At 39.1% G+C, this 26759-nt stretch overlaps 1 protein-coding gene across 9 annotated transcripts in view; it reads left to right on the top strand.

The window, feature by feature from the left end:
• Positions 1-26759, top strand: part of PCM1 (pericentriolar material 1) — a 76613-nt gene that overhangs the window by 20202 nt on the left and 29652 nt on the right. For 8 of the 9 annotated variants that reach the window (XM_019481298.2, XM_019481296.2, XM_019481300.2 and 5 more), the window contains 16 exons: positions 382-598; positions 6162-6363; positions 6656-6832; positions 7516-7673; positions 8056-8273; positions 9836-9981; positions 10063-10192; positions 12153-12287; positions 15407-15597; positions 16184-16390; positions 17401-17623; positions 17772-17917; positions 20031-20218; positions 21771-21942; positions 22617-22972; positions 24290-24460. In XM_019481298.2, coding sequence (XP_019336843.1) covers positions 382-598; positions 6162-6363; positions 6656-6832; positions 7516-7673; positions 8056-8273; positions 9836-9981; positions 10063-10192; positions 12153-12287; positions 15407-15597; positions 16184-16390; positions 17401-17623; positions 17772-17917; positions 20031-20218; positions 21771-21942; positions 22617-22972; positions 24290-24460 — 3037 coding nt within the window. The remainder of the gene's footprint in view (positions 1-381; positions 599-6161; positions 6364-6655; positions 6833-7515; positions 7674-8055; positions 8274-9835; positions 9982-10062; positions 10193-12152; positions 12288-15406; positions 15598-16183; positions 16391-17400; positions 17624-17771; positions 17918-20030; positions 20219-21770; positions 21943-22616; positions 22973-24289; positions 24461-26759) is intronic. The other variant, XM_019481299.2, reaches the window with a different exon arrangement.

Below are 26759 nucleotides of genomic sequence, written 5' to 3' on the forward strand. Positions count from 1 at the left end.
GAGTGCCGGTGAGCATTGTCAGCTAATGTGTTTTGGGTACCTATTCCTATTCCACAGTAAGTAGAAGGTAAACGAGGACAGTACCCCACAATGAAGCAACTGCTACATTACTATGTTGAATAGAACAAATGTGTAAAACAGTTAAAATGTATCAATATTAAATGCTGTAAGGCCTTCTTCCTGTTCACCCTTCTAAATCAGTATAATTATTTTTGTATGTAGAAAACTATACAAATATTGAACTTGTTATAAAGGAATTGTACCTCAGTAATGTGACATGTAGGTTGCATTGGAGCTGGAATGGGAGAGGATAACTAAGAAAATAACTGGGATCTCCATATTACTTGTAGTAAAATTAAATAACTTTTTTTTTTTTTTAAGACTCAACCTGTGCCAGATAATAGAAGGCAAGCAGAAAGTCTTTCACTTACTAGGGAAGTTTCCCAGAGCAGGAATTCTTCAATATCGGATCACTTGTCTGATGAGAAGGCACAACTTTTTAACAAGAGGAGGATGCTGCAGGGTAAAAAGCAAAAAATGGACAAATTATTAGGAGCACTTCACACACTTCGTGACCAGCATCTGAACAACTCATCCTGTAAGTTGAATGTATGCAGAACACATTTTTAAATAATATATGTTGGTTTGCATATAGCTCTTCAATTTAGTCTTTCATAAATATAACATGTAATTAATCAAAACTGTCACTGAACATACCAGAAAGCTTGTACGGTCATTTGTAAAGCTTTTGATGACACATCTTTGCAATTTTTTTCTTATAGATGAATGTTTTTACAGAAAGAAATATTTCCTTTTGATTGCAGTATTTATAGTACACCAAATTGATACAATGGTTAATTTGACTTTTATACTTTTAAATTTGAAACTGGAGTTTCCATGACTGAAAACCAACAAGAATTTTAATATTGCCTGTTATTCCTCACTTGTTTTTCCACAATAAAATTGCTGTGTTTTCGTATGCCATATGCCCCTCCAAATAAGACAGCTCGTTTTGTGGAAGGCAGAATGTTTTTGTTTTGTTTTTTCACAATTTATGGCTTCATAGAGCAGTGACAGCCTAATCCTTATTTAACTCGCCTTCCCTTGGAAAAGCTACAGTTCTAGTCATTTCATAGCTGAATTGTCAGTAGTTCTTGGCTGCTCAGCCAGAAGGTGAAACTTTAGCAGCTGCTGAAGACTGGACTCCATGGGTGGATATACCATTTTCAAGAGAGCTAAAACTAGTCTACAGGGCTATGAAATAGCTACTTCTGGTCTCTTTCCTCCTAACATCAATATTGGTAAAGAAAGGATAGCTTGATTCATGGAATAAGATCACTAAAGGTGGGAGGATTGTTAACACCTGTGAGTGAAGAGAAGTTATCAGGACTCGGGTACATTATAATGACCATGAAGTAAACTGACTACTTCAGCACTGCCTGAATAGAAATGCCACTGCTGTTGCCAAGCAGTTGGTTTTAAATTTTAGATAGAGCAGCAGTTAAAGGGTAGACTACTGTAGCTCCCCTGGAGCTGCCCTTCCCTCCATGCTACTGCTGAAGGGGAGGGAAGGAAAAGCAGTATCGCCCATCTTGCAGCATATCCATGTTTCTATTCTGTGTAGAAAATCAGCTTTCCTGCTTCAGACATGCACCCCCAATTTGGAAAGCTAGGTTTTGGGGGGAAAGGTGCATGTCGTATGTGAGAAAACAGTAATTACTTTTTTTTCAATAAAATGATTGCATTGAACCTTAGAAATGATTGTGCTCCCCTTTTGAATGGCATTGTCCTATGGCTTAGCTCTTCATTGGCAGGGAGAGCTATGAAATTAACCCTTTTATATAGAATGGGTAGACTTAAGGTATAGGTTGTCTGCCTAAGACCTAATGTGGCTTTCTATTCTTTTCTGGATGCTTAGATTAGCAGACTTGGTCATCTTTGTGGTTAAACCACAAAATGCTACTTACACACAGGTGCTCTGTTCTGTCCATGAAGCCCTATGCATGCGAACAGTTACATATGCACAGGCTGGCATTCTGTTTCTGGATATGGAAGTGGCATTTTTGGGACTTAGATGACCAGGTAGAAGACCAAATCTGGTCCTCCTGTCACATGGACAAAACTGAAGACATGTCAACTTTAGGTTTTAGACACCACATGATTTCTGCGTGATTATACCTTGGACCTTACTCCATTGTAAACTTCTATAGCAAAAAGACACAAGCTGCTTGTATGAAGTAGGCACTGTTACAGTGCCTGGCCATTGTAAAGCCAGTTAGCTTTGCTTTGAACAATTGGCTACTGTGGAGTGACAATTGATGATGGCAGCAGATGTGCTACATGTGTGCTTGTGTAACTTCTGGAGTAATTTCTAAGCTTCTACAAAAACTTTACACCAGCTCACATTCCTTCCTTGACTAGTTGTTTATTGACTAGTCTGAGTGGTGGGTTCATTTTGTTCTCTCATACTGATCACTGTTAAGAATAACATTCTGACTTTTAGTTTTTATTGAGGTACAGAGTAAAAAGTGTGACGTTTCAGAGGCGTTAGGTGGGGCTACTTTTTCTGTATGAGATAATACTAATGCTGAGTGAGTCAGTGGTTTTTAAACATGTCTGTTATAGCTTGTCTAATATCATAACCCTCATTAGGAACTGGTGACAGCAGTATCAGCCTGCCTTAGGACTGGACTGCTAATCTGGCCCACCATTGCTGAAAGGTTGTCAACCCCTGATCATTTTTAGATAGTGCAAGTTGATTATAGTAGGGCTATTGAGAGGACTAGACTACTGAGAGAACTAGACGAAGAGAGCTATATGGGTGTCCAGAACCCTAATCCTGCATGATTATGGGTCAGGACACATGACTCTCTTTTTGTGTGTGTGTGCGCGTGCCCTGATTTATAAATCAAACTACTGTCTAGAACATGTACCTGTGACCAGATTACTGCTAAACTTCTAGGTAACAAGGGACAGAGATAATAATAGCCTGTTTGGCTATAGCAGATAACTAACTTGGGGTTGCTCCAGACACACAAAACTTAAGTGTAGTTTTATCCACACTTTTCTTTTCCCTAAGGTAATTCTATGCTAGTAGATTCAAGTGTTGAGCTGTACACTGTATCAACACTCCTCACTTTGGCTGGTATCAACACATTGTTTCTGTGCCTTTAGCTTGCTTTCTTGTCCGAAGTAGCAAAGTGAGGCAGAATCTCTATACTTCAGGAGTCTGCCTGTGCATGGACCAAAATTAGATTAAGCCTTTTAATACAGGCTTAATCATGTAGTACCATGTGTTTTTTGTATGCATCACCCCACAAATAAGATATGCACCTTGTTTTTGAAAGGCAGAATGGAGAAGAAAAAGATGGAGAAGGCACAGCTGCAGCTGAGGGTGGCGAAACACTAGCTGTTCTGTTAAGTCCCTAGCTGCAGAATGCTTTCTCCACTCTGCTGCTCTCCGTGCCTCTTCCCCCCCCCCCCCATTTTACTTTCTTTCTCTTGGCAGAGGCTTGAGCTGCAGAAACTGCTACTGCTATTACTATGTATAATTATGTTGCTTAAAATACGCACCTCAACTTCTAGCAGGTGATAGGGGGTGGGGGTAGGTTGGATGTTGTATGCAAGAAAATATGGTATCGCTGTTCTGTTTTTCTTTAGGATTAAATGTCAGTGTGGTGTGCTAACATTTTGTGACTGGCATTTACGGCTTCTACTAGAACCCTGTATCCTTGTCTGCATCCAACTCTAATGAACCCTCTGTTAAAACCAGATCAGGAGTTATAAAATGTGTGCATTATAGGTGACATTCTGTTCTTATTTTGGATGGCCTACCTGACCAGCTTTGGTAGTCTTTGTGGTCATATACTTCCCCAAAATGCTGCTTATGCACAACCTGTTTTAGGGCATATACATTAACATGCAGAAATAGTGCCAGCCTCTATGTAGGTGGCATTTTCAGGACTTAAACAAACATATAGATGGCCAAATCTGGCTGTGGTGTCCAGAGAACAATGTTGTCATTCTTTATCTACTGGGAAAGCATTGTGGAATTGTAGCTTCTGATGAAAAGAATCCTTTGACTGATCAGCATGCTTGTGTTTCAGGTGGTATTTCCAAGGTGGTGCCTGCTCTCTGAGATGGCCAGTATTGATACTTTTTACTTTAATCAGCAAAACAAAGAAAACACATTTTCAGGCAGGGAAAGAACCTTGAATGTTCAAAATATATCTCAACATTCATAACTTGGAGCTGTCAAAAAACAAAGGATTTAACTAGAATTGACCAAGAGTTCTTAAATTCTCAAAGTGTGGAAATAGATGTAGTTTAATAGATGTAGTCACCTTAAAAAAAACAAACAAAAAACAAATTTAAGTGAAATTTAACATCTCGTCCCTCCTTCTCTAGTATTTAGAACGTTACTGACTATAATGAAACTGTTACAAATTTTCTGTTTGGGAAATGGATAAAAAGGAGCATTAAAAGCCAGTAGTGGAATTTATCATGGGAGACGCATCTGAAAAGAATGTTTAGCAATTGCATTTTGATGGAGGGCTATAGCTGTAGTGAGGGTATAAGTACAAAATAACTTCCTCGAATTCTGTAACTGAATAGATCTTCTGTATCCCCCTGGAAATAGGAGATGAAAACTACTATTCCTTTGCAATGACTGGAGAGGGGTAGAATCTTTAAAAGTGTATAACCTACTAGTGAGGGGCTTATTTCAGGTAGGTTTAGGAATAGGGTTCACTCTTAGAAATTACAGGCACTAAATGGGCTGGTTTTAGGCATTATGCAAGGGTATTACCTGATAATTTATCTGGTGGACTCTGTCAACTGTTTGTAACCTTCTAATCGGATATAGATAATCTCCCAGTTGTGTCTGCTTAGAGTTTTTAATCCTTGCATTTGGACCTCTATAAAACGAACACCTGAATGTCCATTAACACTTTTAGAATATTACAGAATACACATGTAAGAAGCTGAGGATACAGCTTTTGACAAATAATTGATGCTAGTTTGGTGGGTGATGTTTGTTACTTTGGGAGGAAACCTGTGATTACAGATTAGCAAAATATTATTGTTAGTCTAGACTCCCATCTGTATATATTCTAGTGTAATCCTGTTTATTCTTTGAAGAATCAGATGACTGAACTCGCAATACATTCTTATACAGAGGAGTATTACTGATTAGGTTCGGTATAATCTCTCCATTTGCTGACATATTATGTGTTTTGATCTATAATCTTATCGAGAAAGTGTTTAAAATGAGCAACACAAAGCGTTTGTTTTTTTGGGTTTTTTTATGCTTAACATATTTATTCAAATCCAAGACAAGATTTCTTCCCCATTTAACCCTGGGGAGGGAGGATAGGATGGACAGGGGAGGGAAGACCCTTGTCTTGGATTTGAGTACAAGGAAACTGTCATGAATGACTCCAGCCCTAGCTGGAGTCAGAGCCACATAGCTGCCTGTTGTTATGTTCTGCTGTATGTCCCCCAACCCTCCACTTTAGCTTCCAGCTCCAGTCCAGGGCACAGAACACATGTCTGGGCTGGCCCCCAGCCCAGCCATATGCAGGTGTTTCATTTATACATTATAACAATTTTATAAATTTTCCATGTATAGAATCTAATTATTGGGGGGTTTCTATCTTAAATGCAGAGTTGTCTTGGATTGGGGTAAATAAGTCGATATTTGAAAATCTCATGAAATTAATAGAACAGTTCATATTTGTGTGCGTCTTAGGGAGAAGTTCATGACAGTATTGCAGAATAAAGTTTTATAAGCTTCCCAACAGCACATACATATTTAATTCAAAATCAATATGTACATTTTATTTTGAACTTTTATAAGACCGTATAATGGCAGCTAAATAAAATGATGCATGCCTACACTTCATTTTATACAAAGGCATGGGTCAGCATCCTATTTCGCTGTTTTTTATTTTTTTTTAGATTAATGAGGTTGAAACTCTTAATATGTACAAATCTTAAGGTTACTAGCATTGTAATTTTTTTTTATCAACTTAGGGCCTTAAGCTTATGTTTTATTGCATGCAAAACTTTTATATTTGTTTTTATGTAAACCAAAGATAAAGGTTAATTTTATGCAATTTTTGCTTAGTCAAGTGTCCCATTACTTATCTTTTTTTTTGTAGTTTTTCCTGCTTCTGGCTCTCCTCAAAGGAGTATTGATCAAAGAAGTACAACTTCAGCTGCTTCTGCTCCTGTGGGTGTAGTAACTGTTGTCAATGGAGATTCCAACAGCCTTGCATCATCTGCTCCATATCCTCCTGACTCCATAGCGTCTCAAAATGAGAGTGAAGAAGATGAGAATCTGAACCCAACAGAAAAACTTCAGTAATATTTATATATTTTTAAACAAATTTCACTTTTGTGTTATGCTAGATGATTGCTCTTACAAATTATTTTTGTTTTTCCTAAATGGCCTATTAAAGATCTAGATAACAAGAAAGAATGGAACTTATTAAGAAAACTTGGTTAGCTACTGCTTGTTATTTCCTGTGAAACAGCCCAAATTAATTGAAAGTTTGATAAACCTTACTGCTTATTTATTTCTTCAGAGATGTTCTATAAAGAACAGCATGCTATATTTAGGTCTGCTAACTAGGTGACTATGCTTTGCTTCCAGGAAACTGAATGAAGTTCGCAAGAGACTGAATGAATTGCGTGAATTAGTTCACTACTATGAACAGACATCTGATATGATGACAGATGCTGTGAATGAAAATACTAAGGAGGAGGAGGAAACAGAGGAATCAGAATGCGATTCTGACCATGAAAATCCACAACCGATTACTAATATTAGGTTACAATCTTTTTATTTTGTTTACATTTTTAAATTTAGGGCCTTAGCTCTTGTAGTTTCTGCATGCAGCATAAATAACCATGTGTCACTAAATACTGTGGTTAAATTCAGACTAACTCTGTGTGTCTAGTTTATCAGTCTGTCAGCTTGGTCCTTCAAAAATGGTGGGATTTGAAATGTGCCTAAGGTAATAAATCTAGTCTAGAGTACTAGGTCAAAAGAAATATTCCTTAAGACTAGGTTTTCATGATAGCATATCCTGTCAATAATATCTTCCATTTTACAGAAAGGGGATTTCAGCCTGAGTACACAGGTGCAGATTATTTCACAGGAAACTTGATCTCAAATCATGTAAGGTGTTATAAATGTGAGCCAAGTACTCTGAATGCCATGTGCAAAACAACATGAGGGTATTGTTTTGAAAAAGGATGTGTATTGTTCTAAACAGGTTCTTGTCCGTAACAGACATACGAGCCATTGTATTGACCTGGTGCCTGATGTCAGAGGAATTGTTTTGAATGTACTTTTATACCAGCCATTTGTGGTGTTTAGTACTTTTAATCCAAAATGGTTGAAGTTGAAAATCCACTTGCTAATATTTTAATGCATATCTTATTCTGTATTGTTAAAGTTTTTTAATGGACTGAGAACTGATACTTGACATGGTTAATGTTTCTCCCTAGGAACCCTCAGGGAATTGGTAGCTGGGGTGAAATAAACAGCAATTCCAATATACAATGTGGAACTAATAATAGAGATGGAAGACACTTGAATATTGACTGTGAAATAAATAATCGGTCTGCTGCTAATATAAGGACTCTAAACATGGCTTCAGCTTTAGGTATGCTTCAAAATAATCTAATATTTGATTATTTTTCTAAATAAAGATATTATATGTTTTGGGAGAGTATTGCTTAATTATTTAGGCCTTCTTTTTAATGGTACTATTTGAGAGTATAAAATAACTTCTGTGTAGCCCAGTATTCTATATGTAGCAATAGCAAGTAACAGATGTTTTGGAGAAAGAGTATAAGAAACAAGTGTGCTCTAGTGATTGATCCTGTTGTGCTGTCCCAGTTACTAGTAATTATAGGATGTTCTAAACTTGAGGTTACGTTTCAGAGTTTTCTGGGTTTAATCTCTTTATGGACATAAATCCCTAATTTTTTTATCCTATTTATGTATGTCTGCATTATTGATGCATTCCCCCCTCTCCTCTTCAGACTGCCATAATAGGGAAGATGGCAAAGGTATTGATGTTCCACAAGGTGAAGATGATGAAGCTGAAGAGGATGCAGCCAGTGAAGCTTCTTTATCTAGCCATAGAAGCAGCCTAGTGGATGATGCTGCTGGAGATGCTGAATTTGAACAGAAGATCAATAGACTTATAGCTGCGAAGCAGAAACTTAGACAGTTGCAAACTCTTGTTGCTATGGTTCAGGTATTTTTACAAATATAATCATATTAAAATGATATTTTTAAAGGCTTTTGTTTGTATGAATGGAACTGGAATCTACTGAAAGCCTTTAAAGTGTACACAATGTAGTGCATTAGAAACACAAATTTATAATATGTTTAGAAGAATACTACGGTTATTAGTACCCCCCCCCAAAAATTCCCTGATTTATCACAGTGAATGACTAAAGTAAAAAATGAAAATTTATCTATTCTGTTGCAGGGTATAGAAGATATTAATAAAATCGCTCACTTCTGAATTAAACTGTTCTGTTTTTTCCAAGTGGAAGAAGTGTTCAGGGTTTTTGTTTTTAGAAATAAGAAATTTTTAATAAATCTATGGATAAAGTTTGGTAAAAAGCTTTTATTCTGATGTTTAATGGCTCAAGGAGAAGCTGCCAGTGTCAGTTTTTCAACTTCTTTTCTTTTTTACTGTGTTTTGAATTTTCTCTCACTGGTTTTAATGCTTTTTACATTCTCAGCTTGATTGTACTGGCACTACTTCAAATAATCTACTATCCATTCAAAAGACATTTTAAAAAATTGTACATCATGTGCATGTAAAGGGAACTGAGATGTATATACTTACGTACTGTTTAAAGGTGTTTATCTGAAAAATCAAGATGTAAATTAAAATTTTAAAGAAATGAAATTTCCATTGCTGTATACGCTACTGCTTAATTGTAGAGATGCTGAACAGCTACTTAACTAGTATAAATTACATGACTGTGATTTGGTACTAATGCTCTTTGTGAACATTGTAGATCATAGAAGGGTAGGGCTGTAAGGAACCTTAGGTAGGCATCTAGTTCAGCCCCTGAATAAACTATCGCAGTCATGTTTGTCTAAGATACTTAAACTCCAGCCATAGATACTATACAAATACTTTACAGTGTTTGAATCCCTCTTGTGTGGTTTGCAGCTTCTTGGTTACGGAGATTTACATATACAATGTAAATGCATTTACATATGCAACCTAAACCCCTTTACATATGCAATGTATTTTGTGCAGCAAGATCACTTTTCTGGCTTCTGTAATTGCTCTACTTTAGTTTGACAGATTTGTGATGTTTACGGTTAAATTGAAAAGCCCTGATCTCATGTAGGATGGAAATACCAGGAAGCCTACCCCTGTCTCTCCCTCTCCCCTCCCAAAAGAAACCAAACCCAACCTACTTGGGGGACACGTAGGATAACTGTTTTAAAATATTGACTACTGGGGGTCGATTTTGTTTCCATTCATAGGAATTTTTCCGTGACCTCCATGGGAGTGAAATTATTTAGAAAACTTCTCTCTTCCCTTCTATTTCTCTAACTCTTTTGTGGTCATAGTTTTACCAATGCATTCATTTCAGTTTATAAATCACTGGCTATATGCCCGTAACCAAACTGGCCATGCTCTACTGCTATAGACTATATGTATATTAAAAATATAGTCTTAAAGTACCTCAGACAAAGCTTTCCAAGCTGCTTAAATTTTGACAGAATTTAATTTATGCTTGTGCGTAATATTTTTGAAAACTACTGTCTGACCTGCTGCTGTTACAGGATGATGACACTGAACCAGAAACAGCTACTGCTGCTGTGTCTAACATGGGTGACTTCTTCTTGGGTGATGTTGAGGAGGCAAAGCATCAACCAAACAACATCCGAGCTAGCACCAATAAGGATGTAGGACTCAATGAAAAAGCAAGGTACATCTTTTCTAGTGATTCTAAAAGGTCACAATTTCAGTAAATTTCTTGCTGAATAATATACAGATTGTCTTGTTACAGAGAGAAATTCTATGAGGCTAAACTTCAGCAGCAGCAGCGAGAACTTAAACAACTACAAGAAGAAAGGAGGAAGCTGATTGAGATTCAAGAGGAAATTCAAGTTTTGCAGAAGGCTTGTCCTGATCTTCAAGTATGTAGAATATGCTGTTTCACAGACTGAAATGAATACTGGGCAGAAAGATGTTGAATATATTCAACATAAGTGGATTTTCTAGTATAAACATTGGATATAGAATTTTAAGTTGATTTTTTTTTTTTAATATACTTTTCAGTTTAAGTTTGTAGCTTTGTTGAAAGTGAGAGAGAATCCACATGATCAGAAAGACCTTGTATGCATCCCTGCCGTTTGTGTTTTTTGGTTTTTTTGGTTTTTTAAACCTCACTAAAATTTCTTCATCAAACCTGTAAGTTAGGCACTATTGCATTTCTTCTAGAAAGTTAATCTTTTATTTCTAGACTTCAAGAAATGGAGAAATCCACCTCATCCCTACATTAGTTATTCAAGTGATAAATTAGTTGGACTATTTAAATACTTGCACCTAGTCTAACTTTTTTGTTTTGTTTAATCTTGAATTTCAAACATTGGATAGCAAAACTTTTTACTTGATTTAAAGAGTCATCTGTTTGTTAGCACTGGATTCATGACCCAGATGCCTTGTTTTGCGTGGATCCAAACCTTCAGATGAATCATGACTTTTTTTATTCGATACTAGGCAAATTTTATTGGTACACGGTGATAGCAGATAAGAGTAAATCAGTCAATGCAAACCAGCCCCCCCCCCCCCCCCAATTCTGTATCTACCAGTTCCAGGGTTCAGAGGGAAGGTACATCTGGCTAGTATGTAAGCTTCACCCTGTGGTTCTTTCTTGATTATCGGCAGTCTTGGAGATTTGAGGGCTGAGGCCCATCAGCCCTAGAGGGACGGTTGAGACGGACTGGTGGTGCACCCTCTCCATGGTGGCCTTGGGTGTGGTTGTGTCTTGTTCCCCCCCCCCCCCCCCCCCCCCTTGCAGTGGGGACAGGAACTTTTGCTGCTATGAAATCCCTCCTTTTGTTTTCTTTCTCCTCTGACTTTTCATTCCCAGGTACTATTGATGCGTTTCCCTGTGGTTGTCTGTGCTGTCCACGTTCTATTTTGTTAGCATATTCCTTTGTACAAACCCATCACATGCACACACCTTAATTTGGTCACTTACAAGTGTCTTAATTTGGGCATGTCTGGCCACCTGATTTGGTCTGTACACCAAAACTGGAAATCCCAGGGGCTTTGCTAGTGCCAACACAGCAAGCTTATTTTTTGTTAGGGAGTTTCAAAGAATACTGTGGTACGTCTTCAATTTCCCTAGCTTGTTTGTCTGCTGGCTTCCCTCTCCAAGACTAAGAATGTAAAACTGTTACAAACAGGCTTTAGAAACCAATTAACCCTTGCTGCTCCCCTGAACCATTGTTCTAATTCATATCTACTTTACCTACAAGCCAGTTTTTAAAAGCAAACCCCTAAATATCACTTTTTAGCCATCAATGTTATCTGAATCTTCCCCTTGACTGTATGTGTGGACCATAATCAAATCACTTTTTTAACCTTCTCTGGGATAAAATCAATTTTAAAAATACAATCAAGCTTTTTAAATCTTCCTATAACACAAGTTTCACAAGACTCAAAGACCTGAAAATATGACCTCTCCCTAACTTTCTGGATAAAATCTAGGTTTTTTTTTCTGAAGTGACAAGACTAAAATTGGACTTGGTTTTGGAATGATCTCCCTGAAGTCGTATACATGAGGATATTATCACCTTCCTACTTCTACACATTAGTTCCTTCCCTTGAAGTTACAAGGATCACTTTAATAGCTTTGGGTACATTATCATCCAAGAATGTGTGGTCAGTGGATTATCTGACTGGACTTCAGGTTTTGGCTTGGTTTAGTTTTGTTTTTGCGGGGGGAGCAGTTGCATCTCAGGAAGTCTAAGATCCGTTACAAATTACTGATGAGGGGAACGTATCTGTGTCCATTAACCATAAATAGAGATTACAGACAGCAAGAACTTCTGGTATTTTTCTTTTAATCTTTTTACTTTTTTCTTTCAGTTGTCAGCTAGTATGGGAAGTTGCCCAGCCAATAGACAGACTTCCCCTGCTACTTCAACACCAGCCATTAATGAAAATAGTGCAGCTGGCAAGCCTGTACTTCAACATGAGGACTCCATACCAGTGGGCAATGAGGTGCTTGACATTTGTGACTAGTTTGTGAATCAGTAAAGTGTTAGGATAGAAATGTTCAAGATACTTTAAAATTATTTCAATATCTTTAATTAAAAGTACTTTAGTGAGATGGGGAATGAAATAGCTGAGTTGTATCTCAGGGTTGGAAGGCACTTTAAGGATCATCTTGTCTAACTCTGCACAGATGCAAGATATGCCATTCCTAAATGATTCCACATACGAGTCTAAGCAGCCCAAATAAATTCCACAACTTCCCCAGGTTGTTTGTTCTGCTATGCTAAAAGTTGGGTAGTTTATTTCTAGACATTTAATCTTAATCTGTTTTGTTGTATTTAAACCCATTGCATCAAGTCTTTCTGTCTGTGTCAGGGGACAACAATTTTCTTCCATCTTCATGGCAGCATTTCTAGCATCTGAAAGTTATGATTTGTCTGTTCCCCTTTTTAGTACACTAAACAAGCACAGTTCCTTGAACTTTGCCTTGTATGGTTTTTATTCCAGTCCTTTTACCGTTTTAGATGCTTGTGCCCAGTTTTTCTGTCTCCCTAAACAGCGGTGTGCAAAACTAGACACACTACTCCATCTCAGGCCTAAGCAGCATGGAATAGAGTAATACTATTGTTTCTTATGTCTTGCCTACAGAGCTTCTGTTGATAACAACCCAAAAATGTATTTAGTTTTTAAAGCAGCAACATGTTGCTAACTTGTTGAGTTTGATTCATCATAACCCCCGGTCCGTCTCAGCAGTACTGCTACCCAGTCAAATTATCCCTTGTTCTCTGTCTGTGTTTGGTTTTGTTCCTTATGTGCTTCAGTCTCCACTTGTCTTTGTCTCCACTTGTCCATAATCCAGTTTTCTAATTTATTAAGGTCCTTTTGGATTTTAATGCTATCATCTAACATTTTTGCAATCCTAACAGCTTTTGTGTTTCCTGCAAATTTGATTTACTGTATGTATGCATGCGTGTACATGTGCATCTTGGATGTACCTTGTTGTGGTTATTCAGTTTTGTATCTGCTTAATGATAATTGTATCTAGCCCGCATTTCTCTTGCTTACTTATGAGAACGGCATGTGGACTAAGTTTAATATATATTTTTCTAACTAAAGAAAGGATATACTCTGCTTAAATTATTGTTAGTAAAGTAAGAGTATTGAACCAAATATTGTCTTAAAAATTGGCTTTCAAACTGTTGTGAATTTTGAAATCCTTTTTTTTTTTTTTTTAGTTTTATTTTATTTCTTATTATTACTTTTCATCCTCCCAAAAGTAATTCATTATACTATAACTGGCACCTTCTGTTCAGTCTAATTGTCTGTTAGAACACTGAAAATTGGTGGTGATTTTTAAGTTGAGTGTTAAATGGACAAATGTATTCAAAAAGGGTTTGATCATTTTCAGCAGAAATTGGATTCCAAGTACAATCCCTGCATCCAGGAAACACTTTGAGCTGATAAAAGGAGGCAGAACTCACCAGGTTCCTATCTCTCCCTTCATGCATCATCAGCGAACACTTCATGCATGTTTATATTTGAAAATCAGCTTCTTGCTTCATAGCAGATGCACACAAATGCAGTTCTATCCTGATGTCTTATAGTAGAGAATTTGTGCATATACATACTCACATCCACGTGTTATCTGTTTATTTAGCCAGTCATTTTTTTTAATTAATAGAGATATGTTGAAAGTAAGGGTGAATTCTATTTCTGACGGCTTCGCCCTGTGCATATAGACAGCTACATACTTGCTCAGGCTGGGTACACACAGTGGGTTGTGCACTGGCTGTGTACATAGCTGGGGCACATGTATTTGCCCCTTGTAGATATGTAGACATTTGAAAATGTAGTTGACTAAAACCTATGACTACCAGGACTTAGATTCAGGAGCAGAGGATGACAGATATAGGCGCTGCACCTGGGAAGCCTAAAGCCAAAATATTTGTTCTAGGTCTCCCTTTGCCCAGAGGGTATTTGAGCCTGCCTCTCTGACTTCCCAGCATAACGCTCAAATGACCACGTTATAGGTTGGGCATTATTCTTCCCTCTTTAGCACTCCTTTTGATGCTGGTGCTTTGCAAGATTTGTGGGGCCGGGAGAAAGCAAGCAAGGCATTAGATGTGGCTCTTGAGGTGGCTGCTGGTCTAGAAGCGAAAGGGCCATACGTTCCAGCTTTGGGCCTTTGTTCCCTATGTGGCAGAATCTGTCCCCCAATCTGCTTTTTTCTTCTCGGTTACTTCTTTACAGTCGGCACCTTCTGTTCTGTCTAGTGATGTGTTAGAACATTGAAAATAGGTGGTGATTAAGTTGAGTGTTAAATGGACAAGACAGTCTAAGAATAATGTTGATGTATACAAAAAGTATATAGTAAATTGTATTCTTCACACCCTCCTTATTGCTTTAGATTTTAAGGTATCCAGGACAGGGGTCATTTCCTACATATTTTTAGAGCCTTTTCTTATTGTTCTGGGGCTTCTCCACCATAAAGCAAACAATAATTGTGCTTTTGTTCATAGCCGATAAGTACAGATAGTCAAAAAGCACAAGACTGAACCAATTCAATCTTCACAGGTTTAGTCTAAGCTGTGTAGATTGAACCAATAAGCAAGTGAACAGACATTCATTTTTGATTCCGGAAATGCTGCCACATGCCTGCAGTGGTTCAGGCTAGCAGCTGGGGGCAGTAGAGCACACCTCCCTATTCTGCTGGAGCAGACAGCTTGGAACAAGGCTAGCCCACCCATCCTGGTGGAGTGGGGGTTGTGGGAGAGGTGCAAAGTATCATGTGATGCTAGAGGACTGTGAGTTAACTTGAATCTGGAGGGGATCTGGAGCAGAAGTTCCATCCAGGTTTGTTAAACTGGTTTCAGCCATTTTAAAAGTGGTTTGTGTGTGCTGAACTTCTATTGTGTTACAGATTTGAAGCGGTATCCAATCACTTGTAGTGGTTTATGTATAATTTCTGTCCCTAGCCTGTCAGAAGCAAATGCTACACTTTGTACTACAAGCATGACAGTTTGTAGTATAGGGTTATTTTTAGTTCATTTGTGTTTGTTTGTTAATTTCTTTTGGGAATATTTGTTTTAAACAAAGCTGAAAATCCAACCCTTCATTTCAAATAGTTGTGGTCTGAGATGCTTAGACATGAGATTTCAAGAGAAGAGCTAAGACAGAGAAGAAAGCAACTTGAAGCTTTAATGGCTGAACATCAGAGGAGGAGAGATCTGACAGAAACCACATCTACTGTTGCTGCATCTTTTAGAAGTGATAGATCAGAAGCTCAATGTACTCCTCAACAAAGTAGGACAGAAAAGTAAGAACATAAGTCATACATTTTTTTTAAATCTTTTTTTGCCCTCTGAAAGTTGGAAATAGTGTTATTATTGAAGAGAAGCGGGGAGAGGCTTTTCAAATTAAATGGAGCTAAAATTAAAAAGAAACCAGAATTTACTATTTTCTTTTAGGGACTAGGTGTGAAATTTTAACAGAGATTGTCAGTTTTAATCTCGTCGCCTACAAAACAAAATTAGTTGTTGATATTGCATTTGCTCCTGAAGTAACAGTGATTTTTTTTTATGTTGTTGTTGTTATTGTTTTACTATCATTTTCAAAGTTATTTCCTCTCATTGCTGGGTTAAAAATCTTCATAAAGAAAAAGGCAGTATCAGAAATGCTGCCAAATGCACAAAAATTGCTCTGATTGTATGTGATATTGTTGCAAATAAGCAAGCAAAGGCAAAGAAAATGAATTTCCATTAAAGCTTGTTCTTTCTGGTATTTTAGCAATGCAAAATAAATCAAGTATTTTTGAAGCCACTTGCTATGCCAGTTTGTGTTTACCAACATTATAGTGTACAGTTGATAGTATTCTAATGTATTGTTTGTCTAATGTTTGCTAGAACAATGGCTACATGGGGAGGCTCTACACAGTGTGCTCTAGATGAAGAGGATGGAGATGAAGATGGCTATCTTTCTGATGGACTCGCTCAGGCAGAGGAAGAGGAGGAAGAGGATGAACAAGAGTCTATTTCTAATGGAAACTTCTCTATGTATCCCCATAACAACATTAATCCAGGTCCATATTGTGTTAAGGAAAATAAAGAGAGGTTAGTTGTGTTATTGACTAATATCAGCATAACATTAAATGTGAGTTTTTTTAACAAAAATCTATTGTTTTTTGTGACTTCGTATTGAATAATTTGCTGTAACGCTTCATCATGGCTAAGTACAGACAGTCAGAAAGCTCGAGGCTGAATTGATTCAATGTTTGCAGGTTAGTCTAAGTTACATAGACTGAACCAAACAGTGGACAGACATTCCTTTTTGATTCTGGAAATGCAGCCTTCAGTAGCACAGGCCAGAAGCCAGGCAATGCTAGAGCACACCTCCCTGCTCAGCTGAAGCAGACAGCAAGGGCCAAGGCTAGCCTGCCCACTCTACAAGGGGAGGGGTTTGTGGAGGAGGTTCCACAGCATCCTGGGATGCTAGGGTACTGTGAGTTAACTTGAATCAGGAGGGGATCTGGGACAGAAGTTCCATAAACTGGTTTGACCTAAATGAGTTAAGTCTGATATTACATACATCCAGGCTTATCTTAAACTGGTTCTGGCTTATGTGCACTGAACTTCTGTTCTGTTGCAGATGTGAACTGGTTTCCAATTACTGATACTGGTTTGTATGTAATTTCTGTCCCTAGCCCATGTGCCTGAGAGGCTTGTAGTTAGTTCAGAACCCAGCAATGTGTATGAGTAGTTTGAAATACTCTTTTTAATTTGTGTACATTATTATTGGATTTAGTCTGCTATCAAACTTCCTGTTTATCTAGTTTTTAAGTCCTTCTCAAAGTTTGCTCTGCCTGTACTAGTCCTGAGTAATTTAAAGACTGTTCAATTTCCACCCCTCCCCCCACCCCCTTCCCAACAGGTCATACCAAAAATTTAAATACTTAAAGGAGTATGGCTTCTTTGGCATAAGATAAACTAAAACTGATGGTTGTGGTTATTAACTGTGAAAAGCTTACATAAAACTGAAACATCAATCATTTCTATTTAAAAACTTCATTTTAGATTTTTTCTTGTGTGTGTAAACTTCTGTCCTCGTGCTTCTTTTTCCTTAGATGGAAGAATCGCCGCCCTCTTTCAGCAGATGGGAATTATCGTCCGTTAGCTAAAGCAAGGCAACAGCAGAATATTAGCATGCGGCGGCAAGAAAACCTCCGGTGGATGTCTGAACTCTCTTATGTGGAGGAAAAAGAACAATGGCAAGAGCAGATTAACCAGTTGAAGAAACAGCTTGAATTTAGCATCAATATTTGCCAGACCTTGATGCAGGATCAGCAAGTAAGATATCAAAAGCACTTTTTATGTAGAGTAATAATAGAACAGAATATATTTTCTTTTGGTGCTGTTACTTCATGCTTTTTCCAGGAATAATTTCAGCTATGATTTGAGAAGGCTTCTGCCATTACTTTTGCTTTCTTTTCCACAGACCCTCTCTTGTCTGCTGCAAACTCTGCTTACAAGCCCTTACAGTGTAATGCCTAGTAATGTTGCATCTCCACAAGTACACCTTATAATGCACCAGTTAAACCAATGCTATACTCAGCTGACCTGGCAACAGAATAATGTTCAGAGGTAAGCTCTCTTTTATCTTGTATTTATGAAAGACTTTTTCTAATGGTTAAATTGAAAAGAATTAAGAACAAGAGAAATCTTGCTTCTCTGGTACTTTAAGTAAAGCAGACTGAGTATTGTACCACCTTTAAAAATCTTTCTTCTCAGCTGAACCTGTAAACATATATAGGACATTTAAATCTAGTTTAGAGCAACATATTATAACTGTTAAGGTCCTGAAATGAAAACTTCTTTTCACAGGAAGCAAGATTTATAAGGTAAGCCATTTTACCTTCAAACATAAGATACTCCTGTCAATGTGGATAATTTTGCATAGAAAAACATTCTTTTTGCATGTTTTTATAAAGTTGCGGGCTTGTCTCCCAGCACAGCTGATGCACTTCAGTCTACAGGTGTTGCTTGGGATTGTCCCATAGATCCCAGCCACTTCTAGGACTTCAGAGACCCACATGTGCTGCAGGGGACTTCCAGGGCACGTCCATGAGCAGAGAACAAGGGAACCCTCATGAGGGCTTCCCCTTCTGCCCTCCCTCCCCCACATACTTACTTCCTCACCCAGGGTGCAGCACCATAAAACACATGCCCCAGGGAATCTCCTTGCAGGAAATCTCTGGTACAGGTTTTCCTTGCTTTATGCTGTACGTGTTCCTGGAATACGGTGCATAACTCGAATTTGCATAAAGGGAGCCCACCTTACAATGTAACAAGGATATGTTTCAAGACCGTGACTGTACTGACCCCCAGACCCATTTCTACCACTTTTACAAGACATTGTTGGTACTTACCAACGGCAGACAGTACACACAAGCACAGAGTGGTAGTGAATATTTAGTTGGTGTGAAGAGAGGGTGGTGAAGGGTGTTAATGTTAGTGAAGTTCTCTTGCGCTTCGTTGATGGACCAGCAAGAGGGGTAGGAGATAAGCTAGCAGGATGCTTAGAAGCCATAATAGGGATGGCAACTACAAAAATGCATGTTGCAGACAACGGGTGAGGAGCACAGATTTACACAGGAGACTATATTTTGTTACACGTCACTCCCACAATGCTCTGTACAAAGCAGCTGACTGCGGGCTTCCACCACACCAATCAGATAGGAGTGAATTTACCTCACATAGAATGAATTTGGTATAAAAAGGGTCATTGCATAAGAGCGAATTCTCACATACAGAACCCGCATAAAACAAGGGAAACCTGTATGCTTTTCATACTGCTGCACCCCATGTCTGCAGGTGAGGACTCCATAGGAGTTACCCTGCTCTAGATATGCACTCCAGAAATACCCTTGCAGGCATGGAATGGGGAGGAAAGCAGGGGAACTGGGTTTTCCTGCTCTGTGCCTGTAGGGGAACTCCTAGGGTGTGCATCTGCAAGTGTGGAGTGAGGATGCCCATGGAGTTCCCTGCTCTACACTTGCAGTAGCTAGCTCCAGGTCAGGTCCAGGTGCATGGGGCTGTTATCGCACAGGATCAGGCCTCTGAAGCCCCAAGAATGCCTGCCTCAGGTGGGTGGAGAGTGCAGGGAGCCACAGGCTGCCTGCACTCTTGTGCTGCGTTCGAACAAATGCCTGGTGAGAAAAACGGTACAAGCTATTACTGTGAATTGTCATGGCCACAATGTTGGACATTTATGGCACAACAAGAAGGGTGGAAATCAGTTTGCTTGAGTTTTCTGCCTCTATAAGTTGCAGCAGCACAGGGACAATGCCTATTTTCAGTGTTAGAAAATATTAGATTTAAGGTTGCAAAGACTACCGTAAATCCATCCATTTGTACATCAGTCTTATGCCTGAATGAAACAGAAACCATGTAGCAAGAAAAAATATTACAAGATCATGTAACTGCTAACTGTTATAATTCGTGAAGACATGGGAATAGATAGTTTCTTACAAGACAAGTTTACAAAGTTCCGTTCAGAGAATTTTTTACTCATATGGCACACTATCATTACTCCTAATTAGTGTATTCAGAATTGCTACAGGAAGAAAATCTATTGGTTTTATTCATTTTATTCTTGGGTGTGTCTGTCTAGAATGTAGCGTATGTATAGGCAACACAACTTGAACTTCAGTTTACTGCAAGTTATTCAATTTTCAATGTTTTTGCTGTTTTGTAGGTTGAAGCAAATGCTAAATGATCTTATGCGCCAACAAGAACAGCAGCAGCAGAAGCCACAAAAGGAAAGAGGAAGCAGTGCACCACCACCTCCATCACCTACTATATTTTGTCCTTTCAGTTTTCCTCCACAACCTATGAATCTGTTTAATATACCAGGATTTACTAATTTTTCTTCTTTTACACCAGGTATTTCTGGAAATATAAAGGGGATTGCCAAATACAATGGTTTAATGTAAAGATTACATAAATGTTACTTGATTCTTGTGTGTTAAGAGATTTGTTAAAAATGCTGCTTCAAAGCAAGCTCTTCCTTCCTGTCTTCTCTCTAGTTCCACTCCTAGCATAATTAATCATAGCCCTTGTAGAACTGCTGATGTTCTGATTTCCCTTCCTTTCTCCAAGCAGTTTTTTTTTTGGCTTAAGGAAAGGGCCCAGACACTTCTGAATGAATCTGTCTTTTCCTAGCAGATGGTAGCAAATATTTGCTGCTGAGAAGTAGTAAATCTATTTTGATTTCAGTATTAAGGGTCAGACTCCTTTCAGGAAATGAGAAAGAGAAGTTAGTGCTGGTGTTGGGTTTACCATTGTAATCCTGATATTTTAAGTTTCTCGCATCAAATAAACCAGAAGCAGTGTTAAAATCAGCTTATACATGAGATCCTTCTAATGTTTTGAAGAGTGCCTTCTTTATGGGAATTGAATGAATTCATTACTTGACTTCCTACTAAGATTACTAGTGCTTGTTTAGAATTGAGAGCTCTAGTAATAGCCATTAACTTTTCATTCACTACTAACTAAATATGTAGTGTAACTGTTTCCTTAAGAATGAAGGGTTTTTTTAAATCATTACCAATTGCACAAATTACATAATGCCTTCTGTTCAGTAACATTTGTTTATTCATAAAACCTTTTTTTGTTAAATTAGATTTGTCACCCAAATCTTTTACAATATTCCTATGTTTCAATGAAGGCAACAGATGCCTAGTTTTTAGTTGTGTATAAACAGTTCAGACACACAAGTGGTGCAGTAGAATAATTGTGAGCTAATAATAAGAATATTATAAAATTCACTGAACTTTACTTGCACTGAATTCTGTGCCTTTTGGCTTTTTGTATTAAGAATTTGCCCTTATTTCAGTCAGCAATGGCATATCAGCAGAGTGGTTTTGTCAGGACAAACTTAATATAGATCAGTGATTGTCAGCCAGAGTGCCAGGGCATGCTAGGGTGCTGCCAGATACTTTGAAGATGTGAAGAGATAAATCAGGCTTAGGTTATAGTCCCTGCCTGGATGATTCCTCCACCCTTTGCTTAAAGAGGTAAGCACTGTAATACATAAATTAGTTTTGGAAATTGGATGCCACTTAATTGACAAAAGTTTAATGTAGAGGTACCGTGAGTCCAGTGAGGGGTGCCTCGAGTCCAAAAAAGGTGGCGAAATACTGATCTAGATTAAAGTTGAAAGAATGTCTCCTCAAGATGTGTGTAAAACGCTACTCCATGAAAGTGTCACTTTCCTCTTCTAAATTGCATTCATGCTGAGAGCTATTCAGCGATGGCTGACATTGGGAGAAAAATCCACAGTATTTTTGTTTCAGAGCCACTGCTTGTCTTTCATCTGTTGTTATAGAGTTTTCCTATCCCTTCCATCTCTAGTAATTACTTAAATACTATATGATCTAATATTATGTGCTTCTGTACACATGCCATGTTTTTTAGTTTTTATTTACTCTGACAGGTATTCATATCAACCCTGCTTTTCCTTCTGGTTTTGGAGATTTTCCACAGAATGTTACCTCACTCGGTCAACAGCAGCAACCATTAGATCATAATGCTTCTGGAAAAACTGAATACATGGCATTTCCAAAGCCCTTTGAAAGCAGTTCTTCTATTGGAGCTGAGAAACAAAGGTATTTTAACTTCATATTAGAATTCACCTTTTTATCCTCCTTTACTTACATGTAACTTGTTTTGGGGAACACAATGAATATTAAAGTTTTTGCCTTTCAAGATAAACAATTGAATTCAAGGGTGAGCTATATGTTTCTCTAATTTCCTGTTCTCTGGCTAGCTTTGTCTTCTTTGTATTGACTAAGAAAATTGTTTTTTATGTATGTGAGCAGCTTTTGGTTTGCTTGAAAGCTGTGCTGGCTAGAATCGGGCACGCTTTTTTTTAAGAGGTTTATAGTTAGAAAAAATATTTCCCTATTTATAAATCCAGGATATGAGTTTTGACAAATAGAGGAGAGAGATGCCTTCTTTTATCCCACTTTTTTTGTTTTTTTTAAGTTAGAGTATACTGTTCTGAGAACTGATATTACTTTTTAAGAAGAGGGTTGGTGGTGCAGTAGTAAGATGGGCCCCAAAAACAAAGTTGCCCTAGTTTAGCTATTCTTTACCATAGGGAAATTTGTGGGCTTCACAAAACAGCTGTTGTGCAGTAACTTTTTGAATAAACCATGGCCTGCAACTAATTCACTTATATTTGTTCATGCTTGGAACATGTAATCCGCATATGCAGTTCCTTCCTAAAAACACTGTGTTGTCGCGTGTTTATTTTGCAACTGTTTTATATCTTCATCAGGTGCCCGAGACAACCAGAAGAGGAACTGGAAAATGGATCCAATTGGCCTAATGACAGCCAGGAAGGAAGAAAAGAAAAACAGTCATTTGTGAAGACAGGGTATTCGTTAAAAAATATGGCCTCTGGTAATCACAAAAATCGGTCAGATACCAGCAGGAGGAGAAGAGAATGTGATGAAGAATCTTTGGAGAGCTTTAGTAGCATGCCTGATCCAGTAGATCCAACTACTGTGACTAAAACATTTAAATCCAGAAAAGCATCAGCACAGGCCTGCTTGGCATCTAAAGATAAAACACCTCAATCAAAGAATAAGAGGAGGAGTTCTACACAGCTGAGAAGCCAGGCTAAAAATACTGGTAGGTTTTAAGAAGGTCATGTAGCATTTTGCTTGCAACTTTAATAGCTTTTCAGATATTTTCTTGATTGTAGTTTGTATCTATAACAAATGAGATTTTTGGAATGTGCTCTGCTGGAAAAGAGGCCAGATTTAAAGAGGGGAGGACATAGGGCAAATTGAGCAGATGTTGTCTCCCTAAATTCTTGTATACGTTGATGGCCCACACGAGGAGTGGGAAAAGGTATGGAAAACTAACATCTAACAAAGGTGGCAATGAATAATGGTTTATTAAACAGGAAAGGCTGATTAGTCCTAATAGAGAAACAAGCTTAAATTGATATTTAATTTTCAAAGATGTGATAAATGTGCATCAAATACATTAGTGCTGATAAGAGGGCTTCTAAATTACCAGTGCGCTTCTGCTGTAATACTGGTTTGAGAATCACACATCTTGCAGGCTCTCTTAGCAGAGGTGTACCTGGGTAGTTCTGTACCCTGGGCACTGGCAGTGCATGGCAGGTAGAAGCTACAGCTAGCAGTGGCAGAGGGAGCCAGGTCAGCAGTGTGGCAGCTGCCCTTTTTGTGTTGTCCCCCCGTTCACTCATTGGTACAAAACACCTTTTGTAGACAAGCCTGCAAACTTCACTTCATAAATCATCTGGATACAAAAAATCATGGACTAAATATAGATATTGGATTTGACACATTATAACCTATCTGCCATCTGATAACCCCAGGTAGCCTGATTGCATTTTACCAGCTACATTGCATCTCAATTCAACATTTTCCATCCCCACCTACCCAACAACCTGTCTCTCACCTATTTGTCTCCCATTCCCTCTGAACCTCACTGCCATACATTTGCACTTTCACAGACCTGCATTTTGTCTTCTATTCCACCCAGGAGAGCACATATAACACCAGCAGACTCTCTCTATGCCTGAAGAAGGGGGTTTGTGCGTGAAAGCTTGCAAAGAACAATTTTTTTCCAACTAGTTGGTCTAATACAAGATATCACATCTACCCAAAGAACCTTGTTGCCTATCGGAATTCTGTATATAGTAGTACTGGTGCCAATGCTTTGAAATGGATATTGGAAAAAATTAGGTCACAGAAAACAATGTAAGAGAGGTAACAAGGTAAAAATATATATCGTATAATACAGCGCTGAGAGTGATAAGGTGGTCTAGCCTTGTTGGCCTTAAATCTATGGATTTTTATTTTTGTGCACACGCTAGAAACTGTGCTTTGATACACATTTGAGCTGCTTGAACTTGATTAGGAACAGGTGATTTGAAGATTTCTTTTTTTGTAAAGAGCCACTTCTTCTTTACAGAAGGCTATGAAAGTGCCAGTGCCTCTAGTACCTGTGAACCCTTCAAGAATAATAAGAATAAGCACTCCACACAGAATGAAGAGGTTGTTCAAGGAAAAGTGTTCAGCAAAAAGAATCAGGAACAGCTGGAAAAAATAATTAAGTACAGTAGATCTACAGAAATGTCCTCAGGTATTTTTTCCCCCTTAATACTATTTCTATAAACTAGGTTTTTGAAGGATTTTTCAGGAATGGGATTTTTGAAATAGTTTGTGACTTGATTATAAAACCAGAATCACTTTTAAGAGAATGATATTAGATGTAATTTAGAAAGGACACACTACTAATACTTAGCAAACTTTTTTTGTTATTTTTCAAAATACCGTACACAGTTTGGTACTCGAGAGGCAGAAAATGACTTTGAAGTAGACAGGTTATTTAATTTTTTAATATGATCTTGAAACACGAAACTGTAATTACTATAAAAACATACATGGAGAAATATGTAGCTACTTGCGCATGTTTTATGGAAAGTGCTAGCTAGTTAGATGTGTCTAACTGTCTGATGTGTTGCGCATGAAGTTTTTAATTTCATATTGGAGAGCCATTCATTTTTTCTTTCTGGTCAATTTTAAAGGGATACTTTTAGGAGAAAAATAATTTTTAATAAAACTTTACCTCCTACTAGCGTCCCTCAAATTTGTATAAATTCCTTACATGTTACCATTTCCAGTCCTTAATTTTTGTGTTAGTCTCAAGCTGGTTCATGAAAATGCTCGTTTTCAGGGGTGTCGAATTCGAATCAGTTGGGGAGGGCTGCATTTTCTTCTTTCCGGTACCCACAGGTCGCACCCCTTCTCCCACGCTGACAGCCCCAGTGGAAGCTCTGCTACCAGTGGTGAGGCTTCCTGTGATGACAAGTAACAGCTTGACCCAGGGGGGGCGGTGTGCGTGCGCGCACAAGTCCCATGGCAAAGCTTCTGCCTGCTCTACACACCTGGAGCTATGTGAGGAACAGGTGGATGCTTTGCCTTAGGGAGACTTCCTGTGAGCCCAGTCCCCAGCCCCGTCAGCTGCCCTTTGCTGTCAGCTCTTCCCAGTTGGGCAGCTGGACCAGTCTGAGGAAGAAGCAGGGAGTGGTGTTTTTTGCTGCTCCGCTCCCCTTCCCGCCCCTCCTGGTTTGGTAAAGCCTCTGACCACTGTACCACTGGGGCAGCGTGCTATGTTCCCTCAAAGGTGTGTAGTGATCTGTGAGTGCGCTGCTTCCGTCCGATAGCGTGCCGCTTGTTGTGAAGTTCCCTTTGGGTCTGAAAAAGGAGCCTGTCACGTAGGCTTAGCTTAGAGTTAGCTTTTGTCTGAGATGGCCTCGAACAAAGGGCCAGTGCTATTCTGAAGGCTGATTCCAGATTGAAACAGGAAGGCTAAGTAGCAGGAAAATCCCTGGCCTGGATTTCCAAAGAGTGTACAGGCTGGTGAGGCCAACCTGGGAATGCAACCTGCCCCCAGGCACTAGTTTTCCCAGCAGGGACCAGGCCCCCACCCTCCTCCCAGCTGGGAGGAAAGCTCCTTTGGAAGGTGTTTATACACTGAGGTCACTCTCTCTGTGACTCAAAAACGGTGAGTGGCTCTGAGCGATTTCCCCCTCATTGGAGGCGCTCAGGCAAGTCGAGGGAATGTGCTTTTGGCTGAGCTGCGCTGGGGGTCAAAGATCTCGTACCTATTGACCCCACCCCCACCTTGCAAATGAACTCTGCCTCTGGATGAATGCCAAAGCCAGGCAATTGCTTTCAGCCTACCTCAGGTTGAATCTACCCCAGCCCCTGCCTCACCTCAGGGAGGAGCCGCTGCCTGCCCTGCACTACTCTCCCTCCTTGTGGGGATGCTGGTGCAGTGAGGAGCAGAGTGGCCCCTGTGCAGCTGAGCAGTAACTTGCTGCCGGTAAGGTGTCCCACGCTGGCTCCGGTGCCTCTGCTGCATTCTGCGCTCAAAATTTATAGGAAGCCGCAGCCCAACTCCTCTCGGTGGGTGCACAGTATTAAAAAGTTAGTGCGCAACAAGATTTTTTTTTTTTAATTGCGTGCAGCTGTGCACACACGCAGTTTAGAGGAAACCTTGACTGCTTGTGGCCTCTCTCTCACGGTCGTGGTAATGTTTCTGCTTGTGGGGCTGCTGGGGTTGCCAGTGCTTCAGCTCTGCCACAGGAGTCCCTGGAGTAAGAAATGGGCTGGGAGCTTTGCCCTGCTGCTCCCTTCCCCACCTCGTCTGGGAATCAGCAGCCATGGTGAGACAGGACACAGGCAGCCTTAGTGGGGAAAAAAGGTCAGAGGCTCCACCACAGCAGCCAAGGCTGCAGCTCTGGCTGTGGTGGCATGGCGTCCCACAGCAGCAGCCTGTGTCCTCAGGCTAGCCAGGGTGTGGACAGCTCCAGTGCCACTGCAGACAGCAGCTGCTGTTGCAACCAGAGACTGTTGTACTGGGTGTTTTGGACTGA

This window comes from Alligator mississippiensis, chromosome 2 (assembly GCF_030867095.1).
Source record: "Alligator mississippiensis isolate rAllMis1 chromosome 2, rAllMis1, whole genome shotgun sequence".
In the NCBI taxonomy this organism is placed as follows: domain Eukaryota; kingdom Metazoa; phylum Chordata; order Crocodylia; family Alligatoridae; genus Alligator; species Alligator mississippiensis.